Below are 12,769 nucleotides of genomic sequence, written 5' to 3' on the forward strand. Positions count from 1 at the left end.
TAATAATAATGTGTTATTACTTACTAAATTAATCATAATATTTTATTGTGATGGTTTATAATGACTTGTTATTATACAGGCTGATTGTGTTTTTTTGTATTTTTTTTTTAAGACAATTTATGTATGACTAACACTTATGCATGCTCATTCTCTCTCTCTCTCTCTCTCTCTCTCTCTCACACACACACACACACACTAACACACCCTATAAATGCAGTGCAATGCTCCCAAAACAGTTTCAGTTTCCAAAGGGAAGGATCATCTTTAATGGGACTTGACCTCCCTGTCAGACAGGAGCATTCACTGTCTTTATGATTACAACATGAAGAGGTTTGACATTACACACACCGCTCATGTTAAAGGTGTGACTTTGCATTTAATTGCTGTGCACTGTTCTGAAACCGGTTCATTCATCTGATAACAGGCCTTTAGAGAAAATTACAGGTTGTGTATTATAGACACAGTCTGATGGAGAGGCTTCTGTTATTGTATGCACTCTTATATTTCTTTCAGATTTCTTTGGTGTCTGGCTCTTGTATAATGTTTTGTATTATGCTTCCGGAAGAGCTGTATTAAGCGACAAAAGACATAAAGAGTGAGTTTTCGTCAGTGCAGTGGGTTGGATAAATAGTCGGCCAACTCCCAAGATGTTAGTACTGAAGCATGATAACATTTCATCTGGGTTTTTTTTCCATAATGACCAACTTGCAAGAAGCATATTTTTCCTGAATCGTGGCATGGAGCTTAACATGTTACGGCACTAATTCAGGTGCATGTTTTGAAATCCGAAGTGTTTCATTCATGGGAATCGATAGATAAGGATGAGATTCCCACGAGGCTTTTAACATTCAGCTTCCAAGACTTTTTCCTGCACTTACAGGCCATTTCTAATGGATCTGCTCAATTATTTAACCTTCTCCTTCTAAGCTCAAAGCTCTTGTGTTGGAGAACTTTATGCAGCATTAACGTCATATTGAATGATTGAATGAATGTTTCTGTAGATATGATTTCTGAAGCTGCAATTCCAGGTAGTAATCTTTGTGTTAAAGTCAACATGAAATCAAAACCTGTTGACTTTAAGCACACAAAAGCACATTCTCTCCTGCTTGATCTGATTGTTTATGACTTCAAACCGGTGCATATGATCTCCTCTCATGGCTTTGTTTGCATGGCTGCTGTTGCTATAGTCCATCTCTTTGGGGTTTTACAGCATTTAAACATCAGCAGTGTTTAGAAGAAGCTGACGCATGCTGCTTCCTTGGAAAGTGTTTTAAGAAATGCTGGGAGGAAAATAAGCTAATTTTAAGGAGTAGTTCACCACAAAATGAAGATTCTGTCATTATATGCTCATCCTCATGAAACTGCTGTTTTCTGTGCCTTATGAAGAGGGAAAAATCTTCCCAGCAGCTTTTGTAAGATAACACCAGAAAACAACCTTAAAACTTTTAGTTCTTAGATGAACCAAACCTTTAAAGGGATAGTTCATCCAAAAATATCCTTCATCATTTACTCACCCTCAAGTTTTTCCAAACCCGAATGAGTTTCTTTCTTCTGATAAACATAAAAGACGACATTTCTGACTGGTGAGAAACACACCTAGATGAACCGTGAGTGCAATAAACTAAGTATCAGCAGCAGAAAAGCCTGTAATTAGGGCTTTTATTAGTTATACAACCTTCATCACACCCAGAATTAGTGAACTAACTAGCACACACCATGTCCTAGAATGTAAAATGCCAAAATAGTGTGAGATTTCTCAGGTCAGAAGGTTTGGGATTTTACTCGTTTTTGCTTCAGTAACCTCAAGCAGGTTATAAACGCTTTATGAAATAGTTTTAGATCACAGAAAGCGGGATGAATCATTTTATTAGTTCACATTCTTGCCTGGATTATGGGAATGAATGCATTTAATGTGTGTTGGGTTTATCAAGCTAACTCTTCAATACAAGGGTCTAGATTTGTTTTCTACATTAGTGGAGACATAAGAGAACCACAATTTGTACATTCAGTTGAACAAACTTAAGTTAAAGTTAAAGACTGTCTGTTCTTATGCTTTATATAGAGAGATAATAGCCATAGATCACGCCTTCTCTTTCCATTTGCTCTTTTATCAAACAGCATATTTCAAACTCATCGACACACGATTGTTAATTCCTGAAGTGAGCTTTTACAGTTTGTCTCGTGATCTGTAGCTTTGCTGTTATTGTGTCAAGACTTTCACATGCATTGTCAAATATCTCACATCGCATCTGTTTTATCACGCATAATGCCAAATGACATCTTAACCGTGCTAAATGTTCTAATGGTTTTTGTTGGTCATGGGAAAGTTTCCATAGTTTGCACATTTCCCACACTAAAGGCCAAATCCACATAATGAGCCAATCCTCACAGATTCCAGCGGCGCTCCGATTTAAAGCTCATATTCCACCGAAGGTTCATTCCACTCGAGTAAGCAACTAAAACAATGACCCTGATTGTTTTACATCAGCTGCAGTTATTACCTTTATTCTACACAAAGCTTCTTATGTCTGTTTTACAGGATTTGTGTTGTTTGCTGCGGTATTACTAGTCAGGATTTTTCCGGATTATTTCCAAAGAAAATAAAAGCATCTAGAATATTCAGCAAAACATAACAAGCTCGTTTGGAGAGATCGTTTTGAGGAATAGATGTCATAACGCATTACGGATTAAAGACCATGTTTGATCTAGTTTCATTGTACAGTAAAAGAAAATAATGGAAGTGAACTGAGCTACATCAGCGTTTAAAGTCTATCTGATGTGGCATTTAGCTTGCATCGAACAAACCTCAGAAGTATTAGAAGCTGTAGAGGTTATTAATGCCAATATGATGCATTAGCAGTGGATGCTTATTAGCACAATACATCTGCCATATTGGAAAGGGCAAGATCCATGAACATGAATTAATAGCAACAGGCAGCACAGTCCCGTGCATCAGATTTCCATAAGATTTGGTTTGTCATAACAAGCAGTTCTGCATATTGAAAACTCATGCAAAATCAAACGAGAGTTGGTGAAACGCTCTAGTAAAATAATAAGGTGAAACCCTTGACATCATAACCAAACTAAGCATCGTTATGAGGTCACATGACAGCAATAGGCTTCGTCTAGACCTGGATTGTGATTGACAGCATGTGTGTCACAGACATGAGCGGAATGTTGGCGTGATGATGTCACAGTGGTGTTTTGTCTTCTGGCGCTATGCAACAGTAAGAATCACTTCTGAATCACAATGATACAGGCCTTATCTGATTCACACTGCCTTCACTTTGACAGAATTTATGTAATTACAAGATGACTAATATGAGCTGTTCACATCCTCAGTCTAATTTCTATGGCAATGTTCATCATAATACTAAAATGAGTCACGTGTGGCTTTATTGATGACAGCTAAACAATTAATGTCTCATTAATACATGTCTTTATGCTAAAATACTAGAAGACGTGCATCAGATGATTGACTCAACATTTATTTACATACATACGTACACTCTGTCTGTCTGTCTGTATGTATTATTTTTGCATTAAAACAGTATCATGATAAGTAAGCACATTTTCCAAAATAACTAAAAAAAACATTATTAATGCACTCTGATATTTTACTTTAAACTTTTTTGTGATTGTCATTATTCTCAATGTTTATTGTTTTTATATTCTCATAAACGTGATATAGTATTTTTACTTAATGCAAAATATAATTTCTGTAATTTCAAAATAGTGTGTATTTATTGTGCTTTTACACTTGAAATATAACTTGAGCTGCATTTTCCTAAAAGCAATTTGACAAAAGTTTGACATAACGATTTATTTATTTTCTGAAACTTTGACATAACACAGCATAAAAGAAATCAGTACACTGAAAAAAATAATAATAATAAATTCAGCGAATTTACAAAATAAAAATTGGGTTGCATTCAATTTATTTTAGCTACATTTAAATAAACAAATTTAGTTAACTAACTTTCAAAAAAAAAAAAAATTTTTAATGTAGCTTGGGATCGATCTGCACATCCTAATTGAAAACTATCACCATAGAGAGCTTTCCATCCCAAGTTAAAAGTGATTTCTACTTAATGTTTTTAAGCAATGTAGTGCTTTGCTTCTAGAATAAGGTTTTGAGTTGGGTTTCGCACAAAGAACCGGTCATTAACAAGACCCTCTCCGCTTTAGAGTTGTTCAGCGAGTTATTTACATTCCCTCATGGCTCAGTAAATGTCTCGTTTCATTCACAATGCATTTCATTCGCGTAAGCAAGCCTCTGCTCTTCAGAAACCCGGGATTTCTAGGCCACAGGCGATCTAGGATGCTGACACAGACATTACAGCAGCTGCTCCAAACAGAGCAGTAAAAATACACCAGCTGCATCTAATGCAGATTTCATAAAGGCCCTCTTACTGTTGAATTCCAGCGAATGAAACCTTTCTGAATTGCTCTTTCAGACAGTCTGCGAAGGCGCAGATGTGAATACTGAAGAGAACGAAGGATTAATGTGATCATGGCCACACCTGAATAATAAAGTCAGACTGGATGGCTCACACACAGCACACCAGTGTTGATTCAGCACAGTCACTTCCCTATATAAGATGTGGATCCGAGGAATCCAGCTCTTGTAGATTAAGGCATGCAAACAAATATTTGTTGGTGGCCTTTAGCTAGTCATGTTACAGTCCTGCCTTAATCACAAACACACATACCAATCATTGTTTGCTGAGATATTTCCACCTGACGATTTTTAAATATGATATGTATGTTGAGAGAACACATCTGTCATTTGCTTTTTGCTGCGTAAGTGATTTATTGTCGTATGGTTTTCTAAATTACAATTAACAAATAAGTTTTAAGAACTACAAATATGGCAGATATGTGAGGCCAATGGTTAAACAACATGTAACAATCAGAAGCAGAAAGTTGTTTTAGAGATTCTTTAGAAAAACTTGCCCTGATGATGCATCTCTAAATTTATCCCCTTTAGCGCAGGAAAATAATCGATTAGCCAACCACCTTCCCCTTCATACATTCAGGAACTGATGCTGACTCGTCCGTTTCAACATGAATGCATGCATGTAAATCAGCTTTTGTCCGTCTGTTTGCGAATGTCTTTGAGAGTTTGCGTTGGGCTTATGAGCTGTCATGAGAGATATTTAACATGTACAGCTGCACTAAATGTGACCCTGGAGCACAAAAGCAGTCTTAAGTCTCTGGGTATATTTATAGAAAGCCAAAAAACATTGTATGGGTCAAAATTATAGATTTTTCTTTTATGCCAAAAATCATTAGGATATTAAGTAAAGATCATGTTCCATGAAGATATATTGTAAATTTCCTACTGTAAATATAGCAAAACTTAATTTTTTACTTTTAATATGCATTGCTAAAAACTTCATTTGGACAACTTTAAAGGTGGTTTTCTCAGTATTTAGATTTTTTTGCACCCTCGGATTCCAGATTTTCATATAGTTGTATCTCCGACAAATATTGTCCTCCGAACAAACCATACATCAATGGAAAGATGATTTATTCAGCTTTCAGATGATGTATAAATCTTGATAAAGCTTTTGAGGTCCAGGGTCACAAACGTGTTTGGAGTCTCAGTATGGCTTTTGTCATTTTAAGAAAGGAAAGTTTTTAAGAATATTATGTTTGATCTTCTGAAATCATGTAGTTTCTGTGTCATATTTTGAGTGTGAAACATACACGCGGCTCTGACGCTCAGATTTTACGACACACACAGGATTGCTGTGGCCTTGTTATGTTTGCCATCATTTCCGTCTGCCAACTCCACCCTGTGAACTCACACTGAGACACACACACACACACACACACACACTGGGGTTACAGTATTGGGCAAAATATTATCTTTCTCTTCTCTGCATTTCTCCTCTTGTTCAGTTTGCCTCCGAATCTAGTTATCAGATAAACCTTCCATTGTACATTACGAATACTATTGGCGGATTGCTTTTGTTACTCGTTTGTAAGTCACTTTGGAGAAATGCATCTGCTTAGTGCATAATGTAAATGCAGTCCACTTTATTTGTGATCCTCGAGCACAAAAGCAGTCTTTAGTCTCTGGTGTATATTTGTAGCAATAGCCAAAAAAACACTTTATGGGTCAAAATTATCGATTTTTCTTTTATGCCAAAACATATTAGGATATTAAGTAAAGATCATGTTCCATAAAATATATTTTTAAATTTCCTACCATAAATATATCAAAACTAATTTTTAATTACTAATATGCTTTGCTAAGAATTTATTTGGACAACTCAAAAGATGATTTTCTCTGTATTTTGATTTTTTTATACACCCTCAGATTCCAGATTTTCAAATAGTTGCATCTCAGACAAATATTGTCCTCCGAACAAACCACACATCAATGGAAAACATATTTATTCAGTTTTCAGGTTATGCATAAATCTCAATTTAAGGTTTTGTTGTCCAGGATCTTATTTCTGTCTCTATCTTGATTGAAATCCAGTAACCCATTAAAAACTGCTAATACAAACAATTCAGTGAACAAATTAAAGAATGAGGTCAAATACTCGTAAGCACTAAAATGCAGCAGGATCTGTATGTCAGATATTTTAGTGTGTTTGTGAATCTTTCTGATATTTTGCTATCTAATGCAGTGACATTCAGAGATTTTAGCATGGCTTTGGAATCCAGATACAGTTTGGGACCGCTGTGAGGCTGGAAAAACAACTGTGTTGTTGGAAAGAAAGGTCGCTCGCAGGCTGTGTTGACGTCAGAGTCACTGCCATCATAAACACGGACAAAACACGCACACACACACACACACACACACGGTCACATGTTCACGCTGAGAGCTGTGAGGACCCAACCAGACTACAGCTGAGAATTGAGTCAGCTTTAATAATCAATCTAAATATATATATATATATATATATATATATATATATATATGTATATATACAGTCTAGACCAAAAGTTTGGACGCACCTTCTCATTCAAAGAGTTTTTTTTTTATTTTCATGACTATGAAAATTGTAGATTCACACTGAAGGCATCAAAACTATGAATTAACACATGTGGAATTATATACATAACAAAAAAGTGTGAAACAGCTGAAAATATGTCATATTCTAGGTTCTTCAAAGTAGCCACCTTTTGCTTTGATTACTGCTTTGAACACTCTTGGCTTTCTCTTGATGAGCTTCAAGAGGTAGTCACCTGAAATGGTCTTCCAACAGTCTTGAAGGAGTTCCCCGAGAGATGCTTAGCACTTGTTGGCCCTTTTGTCTTCTGTCTGCGGTCCAGCTCACCCCTAAACCATCTCGATTGGGTTCAGGTCCGGTGACTGTGGAGGCCAGGTCATCTGGCGCAGCACCCCATCACTCTCCTTCTTGCTCAAACAGCCCTTGATGCTTTCAGTGTGACTCTACAATTTTCATAGTCATGAAAATAAAGAAAACTCTTTGAATGAGAAGGAGTGTCCAAACTTTTGGTCTGTACTGTTTATATATATATATTGTTATATTAAGAGATAACATATATATAGTATATGTTAAGATATATTAAGCTGTATAAGAGGAATATATTCATTATGTATCTATGTTAAATATTCATCGCTGTAGTCTAATGATTATTTAGTTATTATAAAGTTAAACAGGGCTGGGTTGTGCATATAAACTATGGGAAAAATAGTCTCACTGTCTCCAGATATAAGTATCGCTGTCTGTGTGTGTGTGTGTACTTGCATACATTCAATTATACATCATGTCAAATATCGAAGTGATTTCATGTCTTGCATACTAAGTTTGAATGGCGTCTCAGATCCATCAGTCTCATCATCTCTCTAATGTTTAATGTTTTTTGCAGTCTCCACATGCATGACCTCCTGTAAGAGGGTGGCTCCGCCTCCTGTTCCCCCCCGCACCACCTCCAAACCCTTCATCTCCGTCACCGTGCAGAGCAGCACCGAGTCTGCGCAGGACTGCTACCCCGACCGCAAGAGCGAGGTCAACAGCCAATCAGGACGCAGCAACTCCTCCGACAGCCTCGACAGCCTGCCCAAAGGGTCACGACCCCCTGTAGCGCCGCCCCGTGAGCCCCAGATCCCGGCGGCTGTGGTCATCTCTCCCAACCCGCTCCGAGAGTCCCATCATGAGCAGGTGAAGGGGCAGGCGCTCCCTGCAGACGACCCCCCTGTAGACCCCGTCCCGAGACGGAAACTCTCCTCCATTGGGATTCAAGTGAGTTTATTGAGCTCAGGCTCTCACACACTTGAATATGAGTGGATTTTAGAGTTGCATACCTTCTATAAAAGGGTCATATGACTAGGGTTGGGCATCAATTGAATTTAATCCATTCTGATTCTTATTGATTCCCAAAACATATTTAATGGATTGTACTGTTTTTAATGTAAATAGACAACGGTTTTATTCAGAGATTGCCATGGAAATGGTGTTAAAGAGTAAATGAATAAATATCAATTACCAGTTTCCATTCCAATCATTAATGACATCATTTTAATATTTGGTTGTACTATCCCTTTAAGTTTTGTGAAGTAGGGCCACTGCTAGGAAGCTTTTAAGCTGTGTTTATGATCAGTACGCACAACAGTGACTGTGAAATAATATATATTTTAGATATGGAAATTACATATTTTCAGTTTTGATATTTGGGATTTGTTCATTGCACTACTTTAACCACCAACCAGCCACACCCCGTCCCCCTGTCCTGACCACACCCACTGTCCTCTTTTTGGAAAACTAAAATATGGTCACCCTACATGAAGTTAATCATGCGTGCACAAAACTACTACAATGGTACCTCTATGTTTCACAGACACACCGGGGCAATTAATGTTGAGTTGCTTTGCTTGTTTAGATAATGTAAACACTTAAAAACATACTCGTATATCTTAAAACTTCTGGTTACATGATCCTAAGCTCTTTACAATAAAATCCACTCAAAAGTTTCATGCAAAACAGAAATACAACAAATAGAATATCAGATCTCTGTCATATGGCCAAAATAAATGCAAAAAAAAGCTTTTATGCATGGTGGTGTTTGACACATTAAAACTGTAACAATGTATCTTACAAGATAACACGATGTAACCTCGCTCTCTCTCGAAATTTGTCCCCACATTAAGTCCTTGTATTTGAGGGTAATGGACCTGGAAAGTGCTTGAAAGATCCTTGAATGTGAAGTTAATCAAGGTGTGGGAACCCTGATGAAACCGTATCACATGACCCCTTTAAGTTGAGCGCTCATATTTCACTGCTGTTTGTAGGTCGACTGCATTCAGGAAATCCAGGCTAAAGTAGAGACGCCACCGCTGGCCAGATTCCAGTCGATCGGAGTTCAAGTGGAGGACGGCTGGACGTGAGTTTGTGTCACTTCCTGTTTCTCACTCACTGTATGATAAACCTGGTCTCAGAAAATGAACTCAGCTGCAAACAGACACTTTTTCAGCAGCCTTGGTTTGGTACTGGAAGTATTTTTCCTCATTCAGTTTTTGTATAATCTTTACAGAAGATTTATTAATAAAGATAGCCTTAAACCAAACCAACACGCTATGTTTTTGAAAATCAGAACAAAACTTGGGTAAGACTATAGGGAAACAATGCCATAACATTATTGTAATAACAAAGCAATTATTATATAGATGTACATATCAGTAACATTTTTATTTATTTTTTTTTACAAGAAAATAATACTTTTATTCGACAAGGAAGCATAACATTGACCAAAATTACAGTAAAGGCATTTATTATTAAATTATTATAAATACAATAATAATAAAATTATACAAAAGTTTTCTATTTCAAATAAATGTTGTTATTTTGAACTTGCTATTCATCAAAAAATCCTGAAAGAAAGGCATCTCGGTTTCCACACAAATGTTAAACAAATGGTTTTCAGCCAGCTTTGCTTTTTTTTTTTAAATCTACAAAACTTTTTTTTACAATTAAATGATTTTTAAAAATATTTAAATAATATTTTCATAACAGCATGTTTCATTGTTACATTAAATTAAATTATGGAAAACATTAGTTTAATAATTTTTATTATTTCTTTAAAGAAATTAAAAAATATTATATTAATAAATTAATTAATTCCTCAAAATTTTAAGTGGCATTCTTAGTGTAGTAGACTGAAAGCATTAGAGAATCAACTCTTTTAAATGAAGGCTCTGTCTTTAAGTTTGTCTCATTGTATCTGACGTCAAACACAGATCTGCATGCAGTCTCTGGCCTGTGAAGATGCTAGAATCCCGAGCCAAGCTGTACTAGCTCGATAGGGCATATATGTTCATGCTCTGGCTCAAATATGGCCTAGTTTCTTCTGTTTAGTGCAGCATTAAACAGAATCTAATGGGAGACTGTCTGTAGTTAGAAGCGTAATTGATATAAGTTACATCATTTGACTCATGACTCTCTCTCTCTCTCTCTCTCTCTCTCTCTCTCTCTCTCTCTCTCTCTCTCTCTCTCTCTCTCTCTCTCTCTCTCTCTCTCTCTGTGTGTGTGTGTGTGTGTGTGTGTGTGTGTGTGTGTGTGTGTGTGTGTGTGTGTGTGTGTGTTAGTTTCAGCCGCTCCAGTAGTATGGCCTCTAGGCAAGAGACGGACTCGGACACACAAGACCTCTCGCTCACATCCCTTACGTTCCCGTCTAACTCCAAACACACCGAGAAGAAAGTCATGGTCAACAGCGCCAGCCAATCGGTGGACTCGCCTCCGCAGCTCTCCCTTGACAACGGTAACCATGAAAACGAGGTGGCGGTGACGACCAGCGGCCCCTCCCGACAGATCCTGACCAATCGCTCGACCACACAGAGCAGCTCCTCGTCCTTCTCCGAGAGTCTGGATCCGGCCCTCGACCCGTCATCCCTCCCACCACCCGACCCCTGGCTGGAGAGCGGGAGCGGGACGGGGAACGGAGGCCCCGCCCAGCCGCTGAAGGGGGTCACAGGAGCCACAGCATGCCGGCGGGACGGTCACTGGTTCCTGAAGCTGCTGCAGGCCGAGACGGGTCGGATGGAGGGATGGTGCAGTCAGATGGAGAAAGAGACCAGCGAGCACCAGCTCTCAGAAGAGGGTAAGACCGCATCTATGGTCCTTGGTGTGTTCTGGTGGACTAGAGATCGTAGGGTGGCCCTCCGAAATCTAAAGACCCTGAATGGTCTCACATATGTGACCCTGGACCATAAAACCAGTCATAATGGTCATTTTTTTGAAAGTGAGAGTTATACATCATCTGAATAAATAAGCATTCCATTGATGTATGGTTTGTAAGGAGGACAATATTTGACTGAGAAATAACTATTTGAAAATCTTGAATCTGAGGGAGCAAAAAAGTCTCTTCTGCTCAGCAAGGCTGCATTTATTGTAAAGTAAAAAATACATGCCTGATTCAAGAAAAGGGTCTCAAAATGCCCAACAAATATTATTTTACTAACTTGTTAATTTTAAGTTAAATTGTAATTTGCTGGTATAATGTCTGCTAGAATGTAAAAAAAAAGTTTACGGTTAAGTATATATTATAAAATGTAGTTTTGAAATAGATTTTTTTTAAAGCAAGACAAAACAGTAAAAAGCACATTTTGGCTATTTAATTTATGCAGTCGTGAAAAACATTGGCAACATCGTCTCAGGTTACGAATGTAACCATGGTTGCCTGAGTAGGGAATGAGATGCGTCCTCTAGGGGTCGCTATGGGGAACACCTTGTCGTGACCCGTGTCTGAAGCATATATTGAAAAAACACCAATGAGTTGGCCGGCAATAGCCCCTGATGTCACTACCGGTGCGACTATAAACAGGCACCAGGAGAACACGTCATTCACTTCTTCGTCTGAAGAATTCAGAATCATGGCGAGCACTAAGTACCAACTCTACCATTTCCATGGGAGTTGCCCCTGGGAAGTTAGATGGCTGTCTGTGACATTATGGCCAAAGGCCTAGGCTACATACCCAACTTACCTGTTAGGGCCTCGACCCGGGGTATAGCTCAAGGCTTGGAATCAAGAAAGATTCCTTTAAAGGGATACGGCCAAGAGCATATCATTTTATACTAAGTCTTGCCTTTCACACTGGGGCTACCGCTTGCTCTTGCATAAGCTTGCTGAAGGAACTGTCTCAACGGATCCCTAGTAGCAGCACCCTGTTTAGATGGGTATCCGAGATGAACAGGGATTTACCAACTCAAGAAAGGGCATGAAGCCACCGAGCGAAGCCCTAACCATATAGGATTTTTATTAAGAACGCAGAGTACTAGCGTGTGAACTTATCACAGTGTGGATTTAAGAAAGTGCACAAAGACTTCACGTGCACACTTACCATAACATGGATTTTAAATACTGTTCTAAGGGGGGGCTCTCGTGGCACTCTGATAGACCCTTACCGTACAGGATTTCAGAAAGTGTGCCGAGTCTTGCGTACACACTTACCACTTACGTGGATTTTAGAAGGAGCGCAGAGTGTTCGATATGCACATTCACCACCATATGGTTTTCAGAAAGTACACCGAGCTTAACGTGTCTACTTACAACTTCCTAAGCATCGCAGAGGTGGCGAACTGCAAGGGAGAGGCAAGCTCAAATTTACAAACCTCTGGTGAGGGGAGCATCACCTAAGAAAGCATATACAAGAAGATTCCCACAACTGCCACCTCCACTTCCCGCTCAATGTGTCAGCAAGAAGGGATATCCAAGTGACCAGGAAGCCCCTAAGGGTGACCTGGCCAGATGATCAAGAAGGCTCCCGCAGAAACCTATGATCTGGCCCCCT

At 38.5% G+C, this 12,769-nt stretch overlaps 2 protein-coding genes across 7 annotated transcripts in view; one reads left to right on the forward strand and one right to left on the reverse strand.

The window, feature by feature from the left end:
• Positions 1-12,769, reverse strand: part of tgm2b (transglutaminase 2b) — a 251,085-nt gene that overhangs the window by 172,616 nt on the left and 65,700 nt on the right. The gene's annotated exons all lie outside the window — the stretch shown is intronic.
• dlgap4b (discs, large (Drosophila) homolog-associated protein 4b) overlaps positions 1-12,769 on the forward strand; it is a 104,318-nt gene that overhangs the window by 86,929 nt on the left and 4,620 nt on the right. For all 6 annotated transcript variants that reach the window (XM_059497731.1, XM_059497728.1, XM_059497727.1 and 3 more), the window contains 3 exons: positions 7,855-8,228; positions 9,275-9,366; positions 10,568-11,079. In XM_059497731.1, coding sequence (XP_059353714.1) covers positions 7,855-8,228; positions 9,275-9,366; positions 10,568-11,079 — 978 coding nt within the window. The remainder of the gene's footprint in view (positions 1-7,854; positions 8,229-9,274; positions 9,367-10,567; positions 11,080-12,769) is intronic.

Source organism: Carassius carassius, chromosome 17, assembly GCF_963082965.1.
Source record: "Carassius carassius chromosome 17, fCarCar2.1, whole genome shotgun sequence".
NCBI lineage: Eukaryota > Metazoa > Chordata > Actinopteri > Cypriniformes > Cyprinidae > Carassius > Carassius carassius.